At 40.2% G+C, this 21,715-nt stretch overlaps 1 protein-coding gene across 2 annotated transcripts; it reads left to right on the forward strand.

Annotated features, from left to right (window-relative positions):
- Positions 1 to 11,861: 11,861 nt before the first annotated feature.
- Positions 11,862 to 21,396, forward strand: LOC139459893 (uncharacterized). Of its 2 annotated transcripts, XR_011652704.1 has the most exons (4): positions 11,862 to 12,388; positions 19,338 to 19,548; positions 20,592 to 20,702; positions 21,337 to 21,396. XR_011652704.1 is itself a non-coding variant. In XM_071241608.1 (3 exons), the coding sequence occupies exons 1-2, from the start codon at positions 11,919 to 11,921 to the stop codon at positions 19,534 to 19,536; spliced, it is 669 nt and encodes a 222-aa protein (XP_071097709.1). In that variant the 5' UTR covers positions 11,899 to 11,918; the 3' UTR covers positions 19,537 to 19,548; positions 20,592 to 20,739. The 2 variants fall into 2 exon arrangements, 1 of the variants encoding a protein (XP_071097709.1); XM_071241608.1 differs by lacking the exon at positions 21,337 to 21,396 and having other exon boundaries at positions 11,899 to 12,388; positions 20,592 to 20,739.
- Positions 21,397 to 21,715: the final 319 nt, after the last annotated feature.

Genomic DNA, 21,715 nt, shown 5'->3' on the forward strand with positions numbered 1-21,715 from the left:
TGGTACAATAACAGAAAAGATGATTGATTTGTTGTTTATCATCCTCGAGTGTTTGGCTATTGAACGGTCCAAACTAACAGTTCTGTGTTTTGTTTATTTACAATTGAAACATTTGGAGGACTTATAATCAATCGGCCTCGTTGAGGCATTAGAAATGACGTTTTATACGCGGATAGACACTTGTGATAAAGAAGGACCGTCTCCCTTACAGAGATACAAGAGATGCTGTAGCGAAGGCCAAACTAACTCTATTTCTGAGAGATGGACAGCTGCTCGAACGTATATAAACAGAGCAGCCAAGGATAAAAATGAAGTCATATCAATATAAGAAAATAGAAATTATATGAATGCAAAAATAGAAATTATGTGAACACCGAACTCACAATAGATATGTGAACCCTTCTCACACACAGGAGTCCCAAAGAGGGACAGGTCAGCCGAAATTGCTTAGGCAGAAGGCGACCTCTTAAACACCAAATGCAACAACAACAACCTTACAGTTGACGAACACAGACAAAGGATGAAGTTAGGTAATGCCATAAATAAGTCACTCTGAACGCGGTTCCCAAGGCTCGAGACCGTAAATGCTCAGTTCACCCGGGACACACAATTCCTCGTAGCCCGTTGGTTAATAGTAACTCTATATCTGCAAACAGGTGTGGTGTATGATCCTATTCCAGGGCCAGGTAAACTTCGTATTCAATGTGATTTTATGTGATGCTCAAAGTTTAAACAATTCAAGCGTGACACTCTCCTCTGTCGCAAATCTCTCATTCAGTGAATAATATTGTGTATATAAAAGGCACTATATCCATCCACCGTTCATGGTCAAGCTGTTCAGTTGGCGACCAAACACACTCAGCAGCAGTCCAGAGAGTTTATTCAGTATCAAAGCCCATAATACAATGCAGATTGGATATTAACATTTGTCACGTGATGTACATGATTAGATTTTAAATCAAGTTACACATTCCTCATTGTAAAGACATGTTTTAAGAATACAGAAACAACATGGATCATATCAGGATTTTCAGAGTTTAGCAGATTTATCATTAACTGACGGTCTTTAAAACGACCTTGCAACATGGGGAGAAATTTATAACGTTAATGGAAATACGTTTCACATATAAGTAAGACATGGTATTCATCCTCTACTTATCACCGTCTTTGGACCTGCGACATATATTTACATTATAACTATGCAATGAGATTCTAAGTTTACAATGAGCTCTGATTAAACTTTTATCATTTAAACAAGTTAAATATCTTTCAGTTTGTAACAATGATTTTACTTTGCTGTAATTGCTGAGATAAAGTGATTCAGAAATACTTTGGTGCCACTGTTGACAAAATATATCCTTCAATCTTTGCTTAAATGAATATAAAAATAACTGTGCAGTCCAGCTATATGACGGCGGCAAGTAAATAAACGCGTGTGAATCAGGAAATCCAGTTATTGATACTGTGAGCAACGATCCACACGCTGTCGGGGTACGTGTGCCTATGTCATAAACAAAGTCACCGAACCTGACCACCCGATCCATTTAGTCGCCTCTCAGGACAAGGGACCAATCGATGATTTGTTCATGGACATCGTCACAGGATAAGGAACGAGCTTCCCATTTCATTTTTTTTTACCTGTCCCAAACGTTACGCCATGTGTGAGATGAGAGAAATACGTGTATCGATGCTACCTATTTCCTCGATTAAATGTTGGGTTTCGAATAAACGTTGGACCTCGATTAAACGTCGGGGTCCGGGGTATCATAATACAATAAACGCCAGGTCTCGATTAAACGCAGAGTAGTTTTTATTCACGGATTTCTCCCCATTATTATCTTTGCGTAACGATCGATCCCTTAACCGGAACCTCTTGACAGAACCACATGGAAATGCAATGTCTAGAGTTAACAGATTCTTTTTCTCGTTCCAAAGAAGCGTACAGGACTTTCCCGTCCATAAAAATCGTTGGCCTGCTGTTATTGACGAACAACTGCACGGCGTACGCGAATCCAGAAACCAATTCGGTACCGAAGATGGTTCTGACCGAATCATAACCGAAAGTTTTAAATTATTAAAGCCGGGCCTCGATTAAACGCCGGGATATAAAGTGTCTGAAAGAGATAAACGTTTAATCGAGGAAATACGGTGTATTTGCAAAACGTAAACACTGAGCCGCACCACTTCCTGTATATGCAGACCAGAAAATCCCTGCCAAGTCAAAATGGAAGTCAGTGAACTATTTGGCGCACACGTGTTACTATGAACTTAATTGAATTTGCCTTCATTATATCAATAATACAACACGTGTTACTATGAACTTAATTGAATTTGCCATCACGACTACTCTACACTCGGCTGCTCCTGCTGTAATTTTGTGTCAGAGTCGGGACAGGATTGTATGTTCATAGAGGGCGCCAACAGTTATGTTAGTATGTGATGTTTCAGTCTTTACAACATTATGAATTTCATGGTTGTCGGAGAACCGTCAATGATGTGTGACATATCTTACACCAGGAGCGTGTAGACCAGGTTTCGGTTGGTATTGGATCTACAATTCATAGCAACGGTTAGCTTAAACGTAGCTCAATTTTACAATATGTGAGATTTTCAAGAGCACAAAGAAGCGATATATAGAGTCAGTTTATATTTCTATCCGATATCCTCCAAAATTACCACCGTGGGTTATCCGGGTTAGAATTGGTCCCCATATCCTGGCAGCAAGAGGGACCAAACGGACTGAGTGGCCAGACTTGGTGACTTGGGTGACTGTGAACCAATGCACCCGACGTTGTAGGCCAGCGGAAATATTGAAAAACCTGGACATTTTTATAACAAACACATTTTATGTTAAAATGAATGGTATGCATATTACTTCACGCCACATCACACGAAACCAAACCAAAATCAGCCCCAGGCAATTATATTTCTCCTCATCTTACTTATTGAGACAAAGGTTGTAGAAAAGAGAGAAAATGATTTCTTCACGAAGGGCTAAACCATGATGTTCAACAAATAATGGTGATTATTTACCAGATTTGGTAAACAAATACAGATTATCATGATTGAAAATGGAATTGCGTTTATTTTCTATGACAGTTAGGTCAAGGCCAGTTGTGGCAAGGTCAGACTTGCACGAACTATCGAAAGTTTGGTCTTCGTTGCAACTTGAATATTTGCAGTTACTTTATGATTATAGAAGATACTTTGAGTAGTAAAAGGTCCGTACAATTATGTCAATGGGACACACCCACAGTCAGGTACACATCCTTATAGAGCCTCATGTTTTCTGATCAGTTTCGAAGAGTAAAATCAACTTGTATCCACCATTGACAAGAAGTTGATAGCTCTTCAAACAGTTTATTTCAGTCTGTAATTGTATATGCTGTTGTAACAGATGGAACTATTAATCGATAACCGACTGTCATCAAGCGGCATTCCGTTTTCACACACACGTTCACATTTGCAGTGGCTGTAACACGGAATTCTCATCCTGAAACATCTGCAAGAAGTACATAGCCTTGTGGAGCTCTTGCATGAACATCTGACCTCCTTAAGCCGGACTGGGGAAGCAGGATCTCTATCAATGATCACTGGGAGTAAATGGCCATGAGTGTTTGTGAACTCAAACCTTTCCTTGTCATGTAACGTTTCGAGATGATGCCTGTGTGAACCTGCAGATGAAGTCGCAGGGAATGGAAGAAACCAGCCCTTGTGTGCATGCATGAAGAGCGTGCGTTTAACAGAAACTGAGGATGTTCAGGTATCGCAGGTCATCTATAGATCGTCCACACTTTCCAACAGTGTAGACCGGCAAGATACCTCTATCCTACTTTCTTCACATCATCCATCGACACAATCCTGAACAAACTCATGGCTGCAGTTTGAAGTGCAAGTGATGACAATGTCAATGCTTATGGGTCTGCATTTCAAATACTTATCGGAGCTACTGTTTGTTGGGACGATGTGTTGACACAATCCTCTATGGGCGGGAGAGACCACAGGTGGGTGCCATGTTGTTTTGATTCCTTCAGAGACTACTTTTCGGACAACAAGAATGGCATTTGACTGGAAATCAAACTCAAATTTAACAATTTTGCAAGAGGCTGGTTATGGGGTTTTTCGTAATGACATGAACATGGGGATACATTTAGCACACACATTTGTTTGTTATAAAGTGAGAAAACCCTTTCCATATCCAAAAGAAATCTCTGCATTAGGCAAAGTCGATTGTTCAATTCCGACTATATCTTGAACATGTGTTAATGAATCACTATCAAATAGTAAGGATACCATGTGTTCGCGAAAAGGTGAGCGTATCCTGACCCACCGGTGACACCCGTCACAAACACATGCAAGTCAGTTGTTCACCTGACAAAACATGGGAACATATGGAACAAGTCAAAACAGGGAATTGCATCGGACATCATTTTTGTCACTGATGCGTCTAATTTGTTAATGTCCTCCACGTGTCTACCATGAAAGTTTTTAAAAGCTCTACTGAGGCCTTGAATGTTGTAACCTTGATCAAACAACGTCTAAGCAAAAGTGGTATGACGCTCTTTGAAATTTTGGTTGAAAGAGCATGCTCGATCGTATCTGAAAGGTTGCGAAATATAAAAACCAAAGGCTGGAGCTCCTGGAATATTGCTCAACATGAAGGCAAAGTCGACTATTGGAAAGTTGAAGTCATCCCTCTTGTCATACAGTCTTGTGGAGAGTGTTTTGTCACTCTGAATCTTTATGCATAGATCTAAATATGAGACAGACAGGGCGGCCTCACAGCTCTCCTTTATGTCTAATTCAGCTGGGTAAATCAGTGGAAGGGAATTGGCTATTTGATTGTTATTGAACGTTGTCAGATCATTGATATACCTGACGCTCAAGTTAAACTTCTTGGCCAAATTACCTTGTTTGGGTGTAACTAAATTAGGAGATTAGGAGGGTATTCAGTGATTGATTCCAACCGTTCGACCAATTCTTTCCATCAGAAATTAAATGTCATATGATGTAGGTGTGTAGTTGATGATACATTTATGTATCTATGTAAATGAATCATGTATACAATTTTTTTTCAATGAAAAACCTACACTATGCTATTCCTGATTACATTTTCAAACAAACTCCTCGGTCTAAGGGAGAGAATATATGGATCTCAACTTCTTTTATTATGAGGAACACATCGTTTCGGAGTATATGTTTCCTCCTTCATGAGGTGAATGAATGCCTTACTTACTTACTTTGGAGATTTAACGTGCGCTTTCCGACTGATGCGTATTTCGCACACGGGCCCGGCCAGGCCATTCAATGTGTTTCCGAAAGGGACGAAAGGCTGCTTATATAGAATTTGGGAATTTTGAGATTTGGAATAGATGCCGATGGGGTTGGGGAGTAGAACTAAGGGAGCCGGGTATGGTGGATGTTTGTTTGTTTATGTGATTTTGATTTGGTATTAGTTCCGTTTTGATTAAGAATACGCCTAAGGCCTTGATGTTTTCTAGTTTATTTTGTGGGTTTAGTATTGCTTCTAGAGTGAGAGCCTTGTTTAGATTGAGGGTGGTTTGTAATGCGGTTCGATGTGTTAGGTAATGTGTGCAGTGGATGAGTGCGTGTTCTGGGGTTTCTAGTTGTTTGCAGTGTGGGCAGTTACCTGTAGTGTGTTTTTTTTTTAAAATTTAGGTGGTTATTTAGGTTGGTGTGTCCTGTTTGGAGTTTAGTGATTACTCTGTCGATTTTTTTTGATGGATGGAGAATTTTTGGTTTGGTTAGTGGTTTGCTGAGTACTTTTTTGATTTGGCTATTTGAGTTTAGATATAGGTTATGCCAATTTTTTGTGATTTTTTGCTTGTTTACGCTTTTAATTTCTGATTTTGAGATGGGTAAGTTTAAGCTTATTTCTGGGATTTTGAGGGATAGTTTGGCTGCCTTATCGGCGTTTTCATTACCGTATATTCCTACGTGGGCGGGCATCCACAAGAAGGTTATTTGTTTGCCTGCCTTAGTTAGGTCGTTGGAGCTTTTAAGTATTTATTAATTTAGGTCGGTTTTTGGTATTTTTGTTTTGGAGGGCTTGCAGTCCACTTAGGGAGTCGGTAAGTATTAGGCTTTTTTTGTGTTTTTTGGATTCTTGATTATGGAGGGCTGAGGCCATGCCCATTAGTTCTGCCGTGAATATTGATTGGTTGTTTGGGAGTCGGAAGGATCGTGTGGTTTTAGTTGGTTGTGTGGTATGGACTCCGAAGACTGTGTGCTTGGAGGTCGGATCTGAAGATCCGTCCGTGTAAATGTGACCCCAATTTGGCCAATTTTCGTGTATGTATGCTAGTGTGGTGGTTTTATCTATGTTTGGGTCGGTTTGTTTATTTATTTGGCTAGCTAGCGTTGTGTCTATTTTGGGTTTTTTTTAGTTTAGGGGTGAATATATTTGATTGTTTGCAGTTTTGTTTAAGATTTTTAATTTGGTGTTCATTTAGGTAGTTTGTTATTCTTTGGGATATTGGGGTAAGTAAGGGGTGTTTACGAGCTAGAGCTTGGTTTGGGGGGCTGACATTTTGGTTTATTAAGTTTTGGATGAGAGGGTTTGATTGGGACGCGGCCCAGAAATTTAAGCTTAGCTGTTCCCTGCGTAGACTTAGTGGCATTTCTCCTGTTAAGGCCTGAAGTAAAGTGTAGGAGGTGCCATGTTGGGTGCGTGTAATTAGCTTGAGAGCCTGATATTGTATTGAGTCAAGTTTTTTAGATAGAGAGTTGTTTAGGGTGTTGTACATGGCGCAGCCGTAGTCTAGTTTTGATCTAATTATTGATATGTAGACAGAGAAGAGGTTATCTTTGGAGGCTCCCCAGTTAGAGCCAGTTAGGCATCTTAGGGTGTTTAGGTCTTTACTGCATTTAGTTGTTAGGTTTTGGATGTGAGCATCCCAGGTGAGATGTTCATCGAAAATAAGTCCTAAGAATTTTAAGTTTGTTTTTTGAAATTTGATTGTTTGGTTGTTAAGCTGGAGGATTGGGGAGGCGGGTTTCATGTTTTTATGTTTGAATACTATTCCTGTTGTTTTTTCTGAGTTAAGGGAGAAGCCCCATTTGTCAGCCCATTGTTGTATTTTATTTAGAGATTTTTGGAGTAAATTTTGGGCCATTTTAATGCTTTTAGTGCGGATCCAGAGGGCTCCATCATCCACGAATTTTGATGTGTTTACTTTAGGGCATAGGCCCTCGAATAGATCGTTTATCATTATATTGAAGAGGGTGGGGCTGAGGATACTGCCATGAATGAATGCCATGAGGCAGAGAGCATATATATGTACATGTAAGGACAACAAAATTAATAAGATAACAAAGGGTGGAAGATAACAAAGGGTACAAGCTAACAAAGAAAGCCAACAGATGATTGGCACTGATAGGTGATTAGCAATAGACAATGGAAGCCAACACTTAAGTTATAATAGCTAAGTAACTGGTAATGGACACTTGGCAAATGGTGGTGGTGGGGGGGGGGGGGGGGGGGTGGTGGTAATTATCACTGATAGGTGTAAGAATGGACATAGCATAGAATGGTGTCCTGGTAGACAGGACATTGGTGGCTTCACACACGATGTTATGATTTTCGTTCTTCACGATGTGTTCGGAAGTAGCGGATTTCTGGTCGAGTTTGTTAACAGGGATCGATGTTCACTGAGTCTGGTGTTGAGGGGTCTAAGGGTTTCTCCAATGTACTGGTGGCCACAGTTGAAGGGTATCTGGTATATACATCCTCGGGGGTTGGGACTTGCGCTGCTTGTGCCTCTGCCATTGGCTTGTAGATGGGTCTTGATAGACTTGCCGCTAGAGAAGGTGACATCTGTGTTGTCTCCTCAGTCTGTTATGTTACACGTTTACGTACATGTACTACCACGTGGACAATGAATTGTCAGCCAGCCTAACATTATTTGTAAAACATTGTGTATTCCTGATATTTCGTGCGATGACGTAGAATTATCTCACAATGTCAACATTCACGTATAGATTGTTTATCAGTTTCAGTTGAACAGGGAACCATACTGCGGTTGAATTTTCCTTACGAATTCCAGCAGTATTCGTATCGTGGTCCACGTTCCACAAAACAACCTCAGTGCTGTCTTAAATCGCACGATTTTAACCTTAGACCATTGTTAAGGTTGACACACTGTTCAACAAAACAACCTCAGTGCTATCTTAAATCGCACGATTTTAACCTTAGACCATTGTTAAGGTTGACACACTGTTAAATAAAACAACCTCAGTGCTATCTTAAATCGCACGATTTTAACCTTAGACCATTGTTAAGGTTGACACACTTTTCGACGAAACAACCTTACGCTAACGTAGCCTGTACTATATATTGTTCGAGAGCCTTGGAAGGACTGTCTGAAACTCCCTCGATGGTACACACGATACAAACATAATACAATTACTGAAAACATTAACAGTACTTCTGAATTATCACAGCAATACCCTTTTGCATCTGAGTTTACTGCTTACGGAAACGATGTGCTGTAAAATTCAGGTTTGTTTTCTTTTTATTGAAACTGTGATAATGGCGCTGTGATTGCTTTGCTGAGATATTACTTGCGGTGTGTCTAATTCATGTGTAACATGCTGTGATTGTGGAACATGACTTATGACCAATTATGTATGAAGATATCAAATACACATTGTAAATCTTCTCAGAAAATGGAATATATTATCGTAAAACGACAGGGTTCGTATTTCAAACATTCTGCAATGGATATAGGATCAATATAAATTTAGATCTACAAATTATTTATATGGGTTGTACTCTCGATTATCGTATGATAATCTATCGCAAGTCTGTTTATTTGACACGTCATCTGTAGTGTCAGCAATGGATAAACGCTTAGTTTTTTGTACAAAACAATAATGGGCACATATAGTTGAGTAAGGGAATGGAATGTTTTACAGTGAGAAGCTGTCAAAATGGATCAAAGATTAAACAGCCTCTTTAATTTTGTAGTCATTTATACACTAGAATCTCTAATGGTTGAATCAATAACAACATGAGTTATAGAAATTGCATCAAATTAATAGATAATCGATTTCTGAAAGACAGAATATTTTCATTGTAAATGTGATGTTGTTTTGATGTTTTAAATAGTTTTCATCGTATTCTTTTTTAACCTGCATTATATAAATTATCAACAAATTCGATCAATGCGATTTAAGTTACATACGTTTTTATTTATATTTAGTTATACCCCGCCACGAAGTGAGGCGGAGGATATGGAAATTGAGGATCAATGTTGACCAATTTTCTCAAAAACTATTTGAGTTAGAGAAATGACATTTTACACACTGATCATACTGGTCACGATCTCAATGAGTTCAAAAATTGGTTTCCTAGTTTTTTAGTAGTTTTTTTACAGACTTCCGGGCCTTGCTCTATGCTTTGCAACTGAGTGCATACTGCGTGAAATGGGACAATATCCTCAGACACTACTGAAGTTACATGAATGAAAGTTTTCATGCCTCTCTAAGAATATTTGCCAAGAGTTCGAAAATTGGTATCATAAATCATTTTTCCCAAAGAAGGGGCCTTTTGTGTGGATCAATTTCAGATTTCATTGAGCATCCTTATTGGTCAATAGAAACCTATTAATGTGGGTTCGAATCCCGGTTTTTCCCGATAATGTTTCTAGGTTTGTCAACACCATACCCGTGCTCGTGGGTTTCACCGAAGTGGTAAACGTCCGAGACCTGCATCACTTCGGGCTTTCCTCCCACATTAAGCTGGGACGCCGCGATATAACTGGAATACTGTTAAAAGCGGCGTTAACTCACTCACTCAATTATTGGTCACTACTATACGAACAAACAAACTCCTTATGTGCCCTACGGTTGGGAATAGTGATAATACTGTGTTCTTGTTTATTTTGTGTCATTGATAACATTTGTAAAAAAGAGTTTGTCAAGGAGCAATATGAATGTATACTTGTGTTTATTTAACAAGTTTAAATGACATGTTCCTCCATGATGTAGCTAGAAAAAGAAAAAAAGGAAAGATATAATTACTGAAAAACGTATATATTAACGTTTTTTCCTAGTTTTACTTTCGTAATCCAATTTCATTTCCGCTTTCCCTTTTAGGACAAATAATTCCATTAGTTTCATTTATCTATGATCATTATCTTTTCAAATTTTTCCTTTTGTAGAATGGGATGAAATGAGAAACGGTACTTAAAATAAACTATGGCGTATGTCTTTATATGTATATGTGTACCGAGGTGCAAATACAATTTATAATCTAATCGTGTACACCACGCGACCAATGTTAAGATGCAATCTGCATTGTACTATGGGCCTTGATGCCTAAATTACTAAATAATCTGTCTGTCTGAAATAAGAACGTTGTAACACTTTCGATACATTTTATACGTTTTTGAAACTGCGACGTCATGATATTGTGGCACTGTATACAAAACCAGCTGACGGCCAGGTTAAGAAAGTTTAAGTCATCAAATTTTATTAAAGTCAATCAGAACTTGCTCAATAGAATGTTTTGAACTATCTAACAGTCGATGGATACCATAGACATATACGTAAAAGGCGACTAAAGGGATCGGGTGGTCAGGCTCGCTGACTTGGTTGATGCATGTCATCGATCCCAATTGCGTGGATCGATGCTCATGACATTAATCACTGGATTGTCTGGTCCAGACTCGATTATTTACAGACCGCCGTCATATAGCTGGAATATTGCTGAGTGCGGGGTTAAACAACAAACAAAACTAAAAACATACAAAAACAACGAAAGCGTGAGGTTGGGTCACGTTTAAGACTATGTACTTATATAGCGACGTGCATGCACGTGTGTGCGTGCGTACGTGTGGGTCTGCGTTTACTAGTCCGGACTGATTTTATAGTGCTAGCCCACAGAGACACCATGAGATTCATGTTTAACATGAGTACCCCACTCAGACACAGTACGCTGACTCCAAGCCGACCAGTCCTTGCGTTAGCCCCGTATTGCCAAGCTCCAGGCAGGGTAACAACAAGTACCATCCTCTAACATCTTTTGGAAAAATCGTGGTCGGGTATCAAACCCCGGACCTTCCGCCTTCCGGGTAGACGCTAGATCCACTAGGCCACGGAGGCGGTCCAGATCTACAGTAAAAAGGGATAATCTTCTTTGAAGCATAGTACATAGCGATCCTACATACTACATTTTAACATACAAGTTAACCTGACATTAACGTGTTCCATTCAGTGTATTACTGCAGCTGTCTAGAGTATAATCATGTTACCATGGTGATTTAATCATTGGTATTCAGACATCGCGGCTAATGAACCAGATGCCTGACCAGCATATGGTTGCTATTGAAAGAAAATTCGATGTAGGCATAGTTTCGCTGGGAACATTTCGGCAAACGAAAATACAGGTTGGTCTGAGTACAAGGTCTGTTATTATCTATATTGTGTGTGTCAGGACCAACGTATTAAAGAGACACCGAGCTTCACTGTCTATTATTCAGTGTTGGCTAGACGATGGAGCGATGCACATGAATCATGGATTGCCTGTTCCAGACACCAGGGGCGGTCGGGTAGCCTAGTGGTTAAAGCGTTCTCTAGTCACGCCGAAGACCCAGGTTCGATTCCCGACATGGGTACAATGTGTGAAGCCCATTTCTGGTGTCCCCCGCCTTGATATTGCTGGAATATTGCTAAAAGCGGCGTAAAACAATACTCACTCACTCACTGTTCCAGACACGACAGCCGAGTGCGGCGTTTAGCAACAAACAAACAAAACAAACTGAATGACTTTAAGCCTGCTGTTTTACCGAGAACTAGTTGGGTTTATCTTTTTTAACAAGATAAGAAATGTGCTATATATGTTCCACGATCTGTCACCACACCAATGTGTTCCAGTGATCTCTGAACAACACAAAATGAGCGATGTGAAGAATCTCTCGTGTTATGAAGACGACTTTACGTTTCTTAAAACATGCCTCGACTTCATCAACAAAGAGATGGACTTGGAACTACTGGCCAAGCACGATGACAAGACAATGCTGCAGTACTTTAAACACATGGACAATGGCAATCAGGCAAGAGTAGTGTTTCCTCATGGGATGGGTTTGCTGGAGGAATATAGAGAGAGGGCAAAGACCGGGGACAGCTTTCTGTACTTTGTAGGATTCATTGGTCAGAAGCAAGACACTGTGGACGACAGCGTGGAACAAGAGGTCTGGCAGATGGATGCTGTGCTTACAGCCGAGTTATGCAACCAGGAGGACATCATGGCTTACTGCAGTGCAGAGAGAGTCCCTGGTGGTAACTGGGGAGACCTTGTGGTGTGCCGGCACCCCCGGGCAGTACAGAAATGGAATCAACTTAAGATTCACGACAATGCAATAAGGTACTCGACTGCTTTCCAATCTGCTTACGCCTTATTCTGGCTCAGTTTTTCAAGCCACATCTTTTATGGTAATTTTATTTTGATCAGGGTAAACGTATACATGTACCAGGTGAGTTTTTCTGATCGTATTATAGTAGCAGAAGGCACCATGTACACACAACTGAGATTTAGCGAGCAATGCATGGTCAGTTCATTATTACTGGAACCTGTGAAGATCCGGGTTCGAATTGGCCTTCAGCAACCATTGCTTGTCGTAAGAGGCGACGGATTAAGGTGGTCAGACTTGCTGACTTGGTTGATGTATGTCATCGTATCCCTATTGCGTAGATCGATGCTCATGGTGTCAGTGACATGACTGTCTGGTCCAGACTCGATTATTTACAGACCGCCCGTTAAATAGCTGGAATATTGCGGCATCAAACAACCAACAAACAAATATTAACACTGGATGCAAAACTCAAACATGTCCTATTATAATTTACTGTACATATGGTTGCCATATTCTGACTATAGGTACCACGAAGTGGGGCAGGGGATATAGGAACGGAGTTCGTCCGCCCGTCCTTCTGTCTTTCCGTCCGTCCGCTTCTCAAAGGGGACACATTTTCTTCAAAACTATTTAAGTTAGAGAAATGAAATTTTACACATTGTTATTACAGGTCATGAAGAGATATGGCCCTTTTTTTCTCAGATACCTCTGAAAACATGAATGAAAGTTTGCATCCTTTACATAAGAGATACTTTCGACATTTCGAAAGTTGATCCCGTAAATTATGTTTTTTACAGAGTTATGGCCCTTGCTTCGTGCTTTTCAACTAAATGCATAGTGACTGCCTTTGGGACAGGTTTTCTCAGAAACTATTCACGTAACATAAATGAAACTTTGTAAGCTTATCAATAGGATATTTGTCAAGACTGTGTTCGCACATTGGTCCTGAACACTATTTTCTTACAGAGTTACTTCCCTTGCTATATTCTTTTTTATTTATTTTGAGCATACACGGTTGTGCCCTTGATCCATCATGTTATTTTACAAAGTGCATAGAGTCTGCAATAGGGACCAGTTTTTTCAGAAACTGCTGAAGTTTATGAAGCTATCAAGAGTTCGGGAATTGGTTTCATAATGGGGATTTGTGTGCAGTATTTTCACATTTAATCATTTTTCCTAATGACTTTAAGCGACCCTTGTGCCTATCTCTTCCTAAGGCTTTATAGGACTCTTTTTATGGTTAATATTCATTACTATATGAACAAACAAAATTCTCATCATGATGTTTTCTTGTTTCCATGGTTTCGGGTGAATTGTGACACATCTCTTACATAAATTCCATTTCTGAAACGGTCTGGCCATATGGCATTATTTACATTGTCGAAATACAATGCAATGAGCTTCTATGGGATCTCGGGGCGGTAGCCTAGTGGTTAAAGCGTTCGCTCGTCACGCCGAAGACCCAGGTTCGATTCCCGACATGGGTACAATGTGTGAAGCCCATTTCTGGTGTCCCCCGCCGTGATATTGCTGGAATATTGCTAAAAAGCGGCGTAAAACATACTCATTCACTCACCCTATTGGATCGCAACAGAAACAATGTAATACAGTTGCAATAGTTGTTAACAATAAATTACCACTGCCATGAAACATAATGTCGAGCGCCAGATATTCTTTTAACAAGAATGAATGTCTTGTTTGTTTGTTTGTTTGTTGTTCAACGCCGCACTCAGCAATATTCCAGCTATATGACGGATCGATGACATGTATCAACCAAGTCAGCGAGCCCGACCACCCGATCCCGTTGTCGCCTTTTACAAGAAGCATAGTCGCCTTTTACGGCAAGCATGGGTTGCTGGAGACCTATTCTAGCCCGGATGTTCACGGGTCGAATGTCTTGTGAGTATATGTAACAAAGTAGTCTGTTTATGATACTTTCTTAACATGATTTTGTCTTCACAAATATAAGACTTTGACTGGATCGACTAGATATTTTTAACTAGAAAAAGTGGTGTCAGCATTAAAAAACATCACATGATGGCAGGAAAACATTGATACACTCATGCATATTTTAACATAAACTGTCAGATATGCACTTGTACACAATGCAATGTTATGTTTGAATATATACCATTGAATGTGTTGAAACACACGTCAGAATTGTTTACATGAACACAATACCAGAAAATTTGTTTTTGTTCAGTGACACAATTTAGCCCTTATCGGTAGAATGACACAGACATGACACTGTCATGTCTTATCGAACGCCATCTGTCTTGTTTCTTTCAGGCAGAAGATTTTTTTCATGACATATATTTTCTCTCCGAGAGCAAACATCTTTACCCAAAACATTATTTGTCGGAACTCCCATCAGGTCCAGTGTCATCCTCTATTTCGATAGACCTACACCAAATCGACCGCCCTTGATTTTCTTTAGCCAATTTGATTTGTTCCTTTACTCAATCTAACGCACCAAACTTAACGCGAGTTACAAACCAGCCCTAATGTTGGGTTGGCAATATTAACAACACGACGGCCAGTCCCATTGGTTACGATAACGCTTGCGAGAAATTCAACATTGAAAACCTGACTGACACGCAAAAAACTCCTCAAAGGTATTTTTGATGGCAAGGATGTGTCCACCTCCTTTACCCATTTCCCTGTTCCTATGTCGACGTTTGATTGGTGGGTAAAATGTTACTGAAATCAACTGCGGGTAATTGGGTTCAGTGTAGCTTTACCGAAGTGCGAGCCTTGGATACATAGAGGATGGTCCAGACTACGAGGGCAGAATATTGTGTGTGTGTGTGTGTGTGTTTGTGTGTGTGTGTGTGTGTGTGTGTGTGTGTGTGTGTGTGTGTGTGTGTGTGTGTGTGTGTGTGTGTGTGTGTGTGTGTGTGTGTGTGTGTGTGTCTGTCTGTATGTGTGCGTGTGTGTGTCTGTGTGCGTGTTTGTGTGCGTGCGTGCTTGTGTGCGTGTCTATTTGCCATATAGTTCACAGACCTCCTTATTGAGTTTGCAGGGATTTTCTGGTCTGCATATGCCGGAAGTGGTGCGGCTCAGTGTTTACGTTTTGCAAATATACCGTATTTCCTCGATTAAATGTATATCTCTTTCAGACACTTTATATCCCGGCGTTTCCTATTTTTCAAAAAATTAAATATATTGTACTGCGATATTAGAATAAGTAAACTGAACATGTATCTATGGAGATTCACATTTTCATGGTATTCCTGGCCAATGTCAAAAGTACACGGTGTAGGTCTACGTCCGCTCAGCTGAGTATGGTTTGTGTATCAAATGACTATCATACTATTCATAAATATGACTTTGTCGGACATTGCTCTGGGATATAAATTTAATGTACACCAGCTAGCAGTGACATATAGAGAGACAATCCACTTCCATAACTAGTGCTTCAACAAATGATTATTCGCTTGACCTTTTCAACACATAAACGCCCTGATATATACACATGCACAAAAGTTAAGCGCCACCCACCATATTTGTGAGCTGTTACTTTTGGCACTTAATGATGAATATTATAACGAGATGTACGATTGTTATAAGCCGTATATGTAAACCTCATGTGATGCAAAAGTGGTCCCAAAGCAAGGTTATCTTGTGTTCCAAAAGAATATGAGCAGAAAGGAATTTTACCGAAGACCAGAAATTGAAGGATTGGAAAACATTGAAAAACGTCTTTTAGTCATGTAACTGTCATGATATCAGCAGACCATATCAGGTGTCACATAGACACCCTAGGGAGTGCAGAGTCTATTGCAAGACAGAAACGTCAGTAACCTGTGTATGATCCACGGACATTGACCACAGCTTCAACCCTACGCCTCATACTCATTACAAGTCGTTGAATGCTTCTCTGGGCAAACGGATCCATTCTTCATGAAGTGCGGCTTCAAGTCCAGCGAGATTTTGAACTGGGGGATCACGATGTCTGATTTTCCGGCCAAGAATATCCCAGAGATGCTCAATCGGATTAAGTTCCGGACTACAGGCCGGCCAAGGAAGAGTAACAATAGCTTCTTGACGCAAATAAGCAAAAACTGCCCGAGATCTGTGTGGTCTAGCATTGTTGTCCATGTAAACAGGTCTTGTCTGAAGAGGATGGTTGTCAAAATGAGGGACTACCACTGGACGAAGAACGGCATCGTGGTATTGTTGGCCATTCAGGTTTCCACGAATTGTCACCAGCGGAAGTTTGCAGCCGAATGAAACACAACCCCATATCATGACAGACCCCCCGCCACATGCTAAGGTCTTCTGGATGTTCCTTGGTGCAAAACGAGTGTTACGTTGCCTCCAAACACGTATTGGACCATCAACAGTTCGTAGCAGCATTCGACACTCGTCAGACCAATGGATCCTTCTCCAGTTGGCCAAGGTCCATCGACTACGGGCACGACACCATATCAGACGATTCTGCATGTGCCTCTCAGTCAGTTGAGGACGTTTTACTGGTCTTCTGGTGTTATAACCAGCCGCTCTGAGGCGACGCCTTACGGTCATCGTCGAGAGTCTCTGATGGGTAATCCACTGCAGTCTTAAATCTGTTGAAGTGGCAAATGGATTTCGTCTGACTATCCTGAAAAGACGTCTTTCCTCTCTGTTAGAGGTCTTTCTTGGCCTACCAGACCTATGCCTGTCATTGACATCATTGGTTTGATCATGTTTGACCATCAAACGAGTGATAACACTGTGATGACGACCCATTTGTCTTGCAATGGCCCTGCATGACATGCCGGCATTTTCCATGCCTATCACTTGCCATCTTTCAGCCTTCGTTAACTTTCTCCTCACTATGACTGATTTTCAACCTCTCTTGGAAGGGGAGTTTCACACAGGAGCAAAATGCCACGTGTCTGAAACTTGAATTTCACTATTTATAGGGTAGGGGAACTGCAGCAACACGTAAAGCATGCTTTCCCTGTGGTATCTGGACAAATTGGGGTTCATGAAACTATGGAAGCCTAATTCTGTCATCATCATATTTCATCATAAATCAAGAGACTATGAATATGGCGCTTAACTTTTGTGCATATTATATTATATTATATTATATTATATTATATTATATTATATTATATTATATTATATTATATTATATTATATTATATTATATTATATTATATTATATTATATTATGAATACTTAATGCAATAAATGTTATTGGTTTAAAACTGCCTAAATGGACGACGTACATATAATCTGGGTTATGTAATCTGTAAAAGACCAGTTTGCTTTTTCCACACAATTTAATCAGTTTAAGCTATTCATGTTATATCTAGCGCATAGTTTCTACTCAGCTATCTTTATTTGATAAGACTGTAATAATTCTTCCTTTTTTTCTGAACACCTTAAATTTGAACGAGTTTTGAATATTAAATGCTATTTGTTGTTTAACGCCGCACTGAACAATATTCCACCCATTTGACGGCTTCTCGTACTTAATCGAGACAGGAAAACCAGTAATAGATATTTTAAGCAACGGTCCACGCGGTTGAGGGACGATGGCACCAGTTAACGAAGTTACCGAGTCTGACCACCCCATTCATTAAGTCGCCTCGAACGACAGGCCAAGGATACATGGGAATCCCCAAGGAGTTTGAATATTAACATGGTCTCACTATGTTCCTGGTATATGTTTAGACATACGTCTATACACCTTTCAGACATGGTGGATATGGCATTCCTTCATAATTGTAATTACTTCGTCTAAAATGTGTGTACTATTTGCCAACGCTATCCATGAAAGGACAGATTCAGTCATGAAAAAAATGAAAAGTATTAAAAGACAATGTCAAATGTGCCACGCTTTAACTGAATATGTCTGCGAAATTCATCGTTGAAATAACTTAAATCTGAAAAACACCTTCTTGTCAGTTTTCTTCATCTTATTCAAAATCTTATGTAAAAATTAATAATTTGCAAATAAAAGATGAACAGCTGAGAACGAATGAGTTCAATGGCTTGCCAAATATACTTTTTGTACAAAAGAATATACTAGTTTTTATATCACAGAGGTTCAATACTTCTACATCAGGAATATGCGAGCGCTGCCTACATCAATTTTACTACAAGACGCGGATAGAATAAGAGTTATCGTTCTTGTTTGAAGTAGTTCTCGTGTTCATACGCACAAATGGAGGGGCACGAGTCTACATTCAGCTTGTCCCGGAATGGGACGAGGTGATCAGGAATGGGAGGTTGGCACAACGGTGTAAGGAACAGCGCAAACACTTATTGCACGTGCTGCAAAACGGTACAGGGAATGACAGCATAAGAGGAGTTGTCTCATGATAATTTGCATTTATATAGCAAATCAATCTGACAACCCTCGTTGTCGGAATCGCTTGTGTCACTGCTGACAGTCACAACCATAGTTGGGACTGTTGCTTGCTGAAGTCTGAAATCTGAAGTCCACAACGTGGCCTGTATCCTGACACTATCACGTTGTCGACTTTGGTAACACAACGCTGCCATGTCTCCGCCGTTACCCGACCAAGGGATTCATTTACCAGCTTTCAATCATCCCGCAAATTAAACGTCGTGGTCAGTCGTCCAACGTCACCTCCGATGACACCCCATATTAACTCTATTGGGTTCAGATCGGAATGAACGTTATACCTAACATGCGACAGATAACTAACATGATTTTGGGTGCTAGAACTTACGCCCTAAAAACATATCTTATTCATACCCAGGGTAACTTAATAGATGTGTGTTATCTTGAAGAAATCTTACGTTCTCAGGTTGTCCCAGCTGTAAGCAGTGTTATTCTTCAGACGTTAACGTTTGATGACCTCTATTTCACTTTGTAAGTTTCAAACACACGCACATGTCCCAGCTTATAGCCTTGTAGAATTCACAGAATCTCTTGAAAACCACATATGCGTTGGCTGAGTATATATTTTATATTGATGTTTCTTGGATGTTTTCCAGAGATATGTCCCCTGCCTACTACACATCTGTAAGGATACACCGGGGAGCGCTACCCCTGGGGCTCGCCTCAGACAGGTTCAGGGTGGAGAGGACGCTGTTCCTCAACTACGACAATGTAGCCCGCACAGTACAACGTCGTCACGTCGAGATGTGGCAGTCAACGCTCAAAGATACACCGACATCGCCGTGCTATGCATAATGTTACGTTTCTGTAAGTGTTCGTCTCATGATACGTTAATGTTCTCGTCACTGTTGCATCATCGTTTGCTTGCCTTTGACAGATTCTATTCTTTACTTGAACAAATAGAATGTGTGTGTGTGCGTGCGTGCGTGCGTGTGTGCGTGCGTGCGTGCGTGCGTGCGGGTGTGTGTGTGTGTGTGTGTGTGTGTGTGTGATTTATGATATATTTAACTTGTGATGGGGAGTTTACAAAGTTATTCATATATTCCAAACAATTAGGTTGGCACAAGAACCAAAAACAAATAAGGAACTTCAGCTGCATTTACTGTACCTTTGATTGATCTTACAAAAAGAGAAGCGTTCCAACCATCTGCGATGGGAAGCACCACAACAAAATGTATATATCTTGACACCGCAAAGAGAAAGCTTTCCAGAGAGCCAATTCCGAGGCTTCCAGACTTTTCAAAGACGTTCTAAGTACTTACTGATGCCTATGATGTAGGAATCGGTTCTCTGCTCCCCCAGGAACGCGAGATCAGCTGTTTCCAGGTGCATATGCTAGTAGGACATTGTAGACACGTGGGAGAAGCTATGCAGTCACAGAACAGGGGTGATTGGCTCTTGTTTGGTCAGTCAATAATTTTAGAAATAATTTATATGGCCAGTCATTATTGTTGAAACAGACAGGCATTCTTGTCAAAAGTAAGATTACAGAATGCAAGGGTAATGTTTTTGGCTTTGGGTACACAGACTTGTAATTTACAGTCAGGTGTTTAAAGGGATCCGTGAACCATGTAGCAGATGTCCTGAATAGGATCACGTGAATGTAGAATATGTAGGTACAAAGGAATATGATTCTGTCAAAGAGCATGATTACTTAAATAGTATACTTACACCATAAGTTTTCTAAAGAGGGTATATTGTCTATATATTTGTTCTGTTGAGAGTATATTGTTTAATCATATGTTTGTTTATCAGGCCTATTTTATTTTTGTTTGTAGCTCTATTATATGAGGCTATGCCATTGCAATTAACTCACAGTTAATAATCATACTGTCGTACACTCACCTCAGACGGGTCCAGGGTGGAGAGGACGCTGTTCACCAACTACGACGTCAGCGCACAATACAACGTTCACAGATACACCGACGTAGCCATGTTGTGCTACATGACGTGACGGTTTTGTAAGTGTTCGCATTAAAATCCATTTATGTTCTTGTCGATTTTGCTGGTACCTTTCTTATAACGTTATCACTATAGGTAAAGGGTACTGGTCGCCCAGCTTCCAAATTAAGCATTACAATTTCTTGTGCAGAGTCCTTAAGACACCAGGGACACACGCACACACATGCACACGCACACACTTTGCAGTATAAATGCAAAATCTTGAACATCATGTCACCTCACCTCACTTCATCTCAAAGTTTAATACTGCTTCGCAAATTATTTGCATGCATTGAGTACTTGTATATTTACTTGTGGTCACAAAATGAGCCTGTACATTTTTTAAAAACAAATTATTTGCTGAGTTCTTCTTTGAATGTCGTACCACAGAGGGGGCTAGTTAATATACTCTTTAAAAAACGACAAACGCAGGACAAAAGGCGGTACAAACAGTTTCAAACTTAAATTTTTGGATGTTGCCCTGCTTCAAGAAACGTCTTCATGTTCATTTCAATTTCACAAAACAGTTCTATTGTCTTTTATTGCGTCGTTAGTACTATTAAGTACTTAGTAAACATTGTTGATCTCCTACTCGTTCTTACAAGATCCAACACCTTCTTCGTTACTTGGAATTCCACTTGCCCTTTTCTACAGACCGCCTCCGTGGTCCAGAGCGTCAACCCGGAGAGCGGAAGGTCCGGTGTCCGATCCTCGGCCGCGTCATACCAAATGACGTTAAAAGATGGTACTTGTTGTTACCCTGTCATACAGCTGGAATATTGCTGGGTGCGGCGTTAAACAACAAACAAACAAACAAAACATGATCTTTTCTACCAAAAAATGTATTAGTTCTTATTGATCTATCCTATGAGTTGACAGGCCCGAGTAGCTTCCCAGTACCTCATATGTGTCGTGATGGAACGAGCCGATCGAGATGTGGAATGGTTAGTCAGGCTCAGTCACTGTTCGAGTATTTGTTTGTTGTTTAAAGCTGCACTCAGCAATATTCGAGTTACATGACGGCGACCTGTAA

The sequence above is a fragment of the Haliotis cracherodii genome, unplaced genomic scaffold (genome assembly GCF_022045235.1).
Source record: "Haliotis cracherodii isolate W230 unplaced genomic scaffold, xgHalCrac1.p SCAF_13, whole genome shotgun sequence".
Lineage (NCBI taxonomy): Eukaryota > Metazoa > Mollusca > Gastropoda > Lepetellida > Haliotidae > Haliotis > Haliotis cracherodii.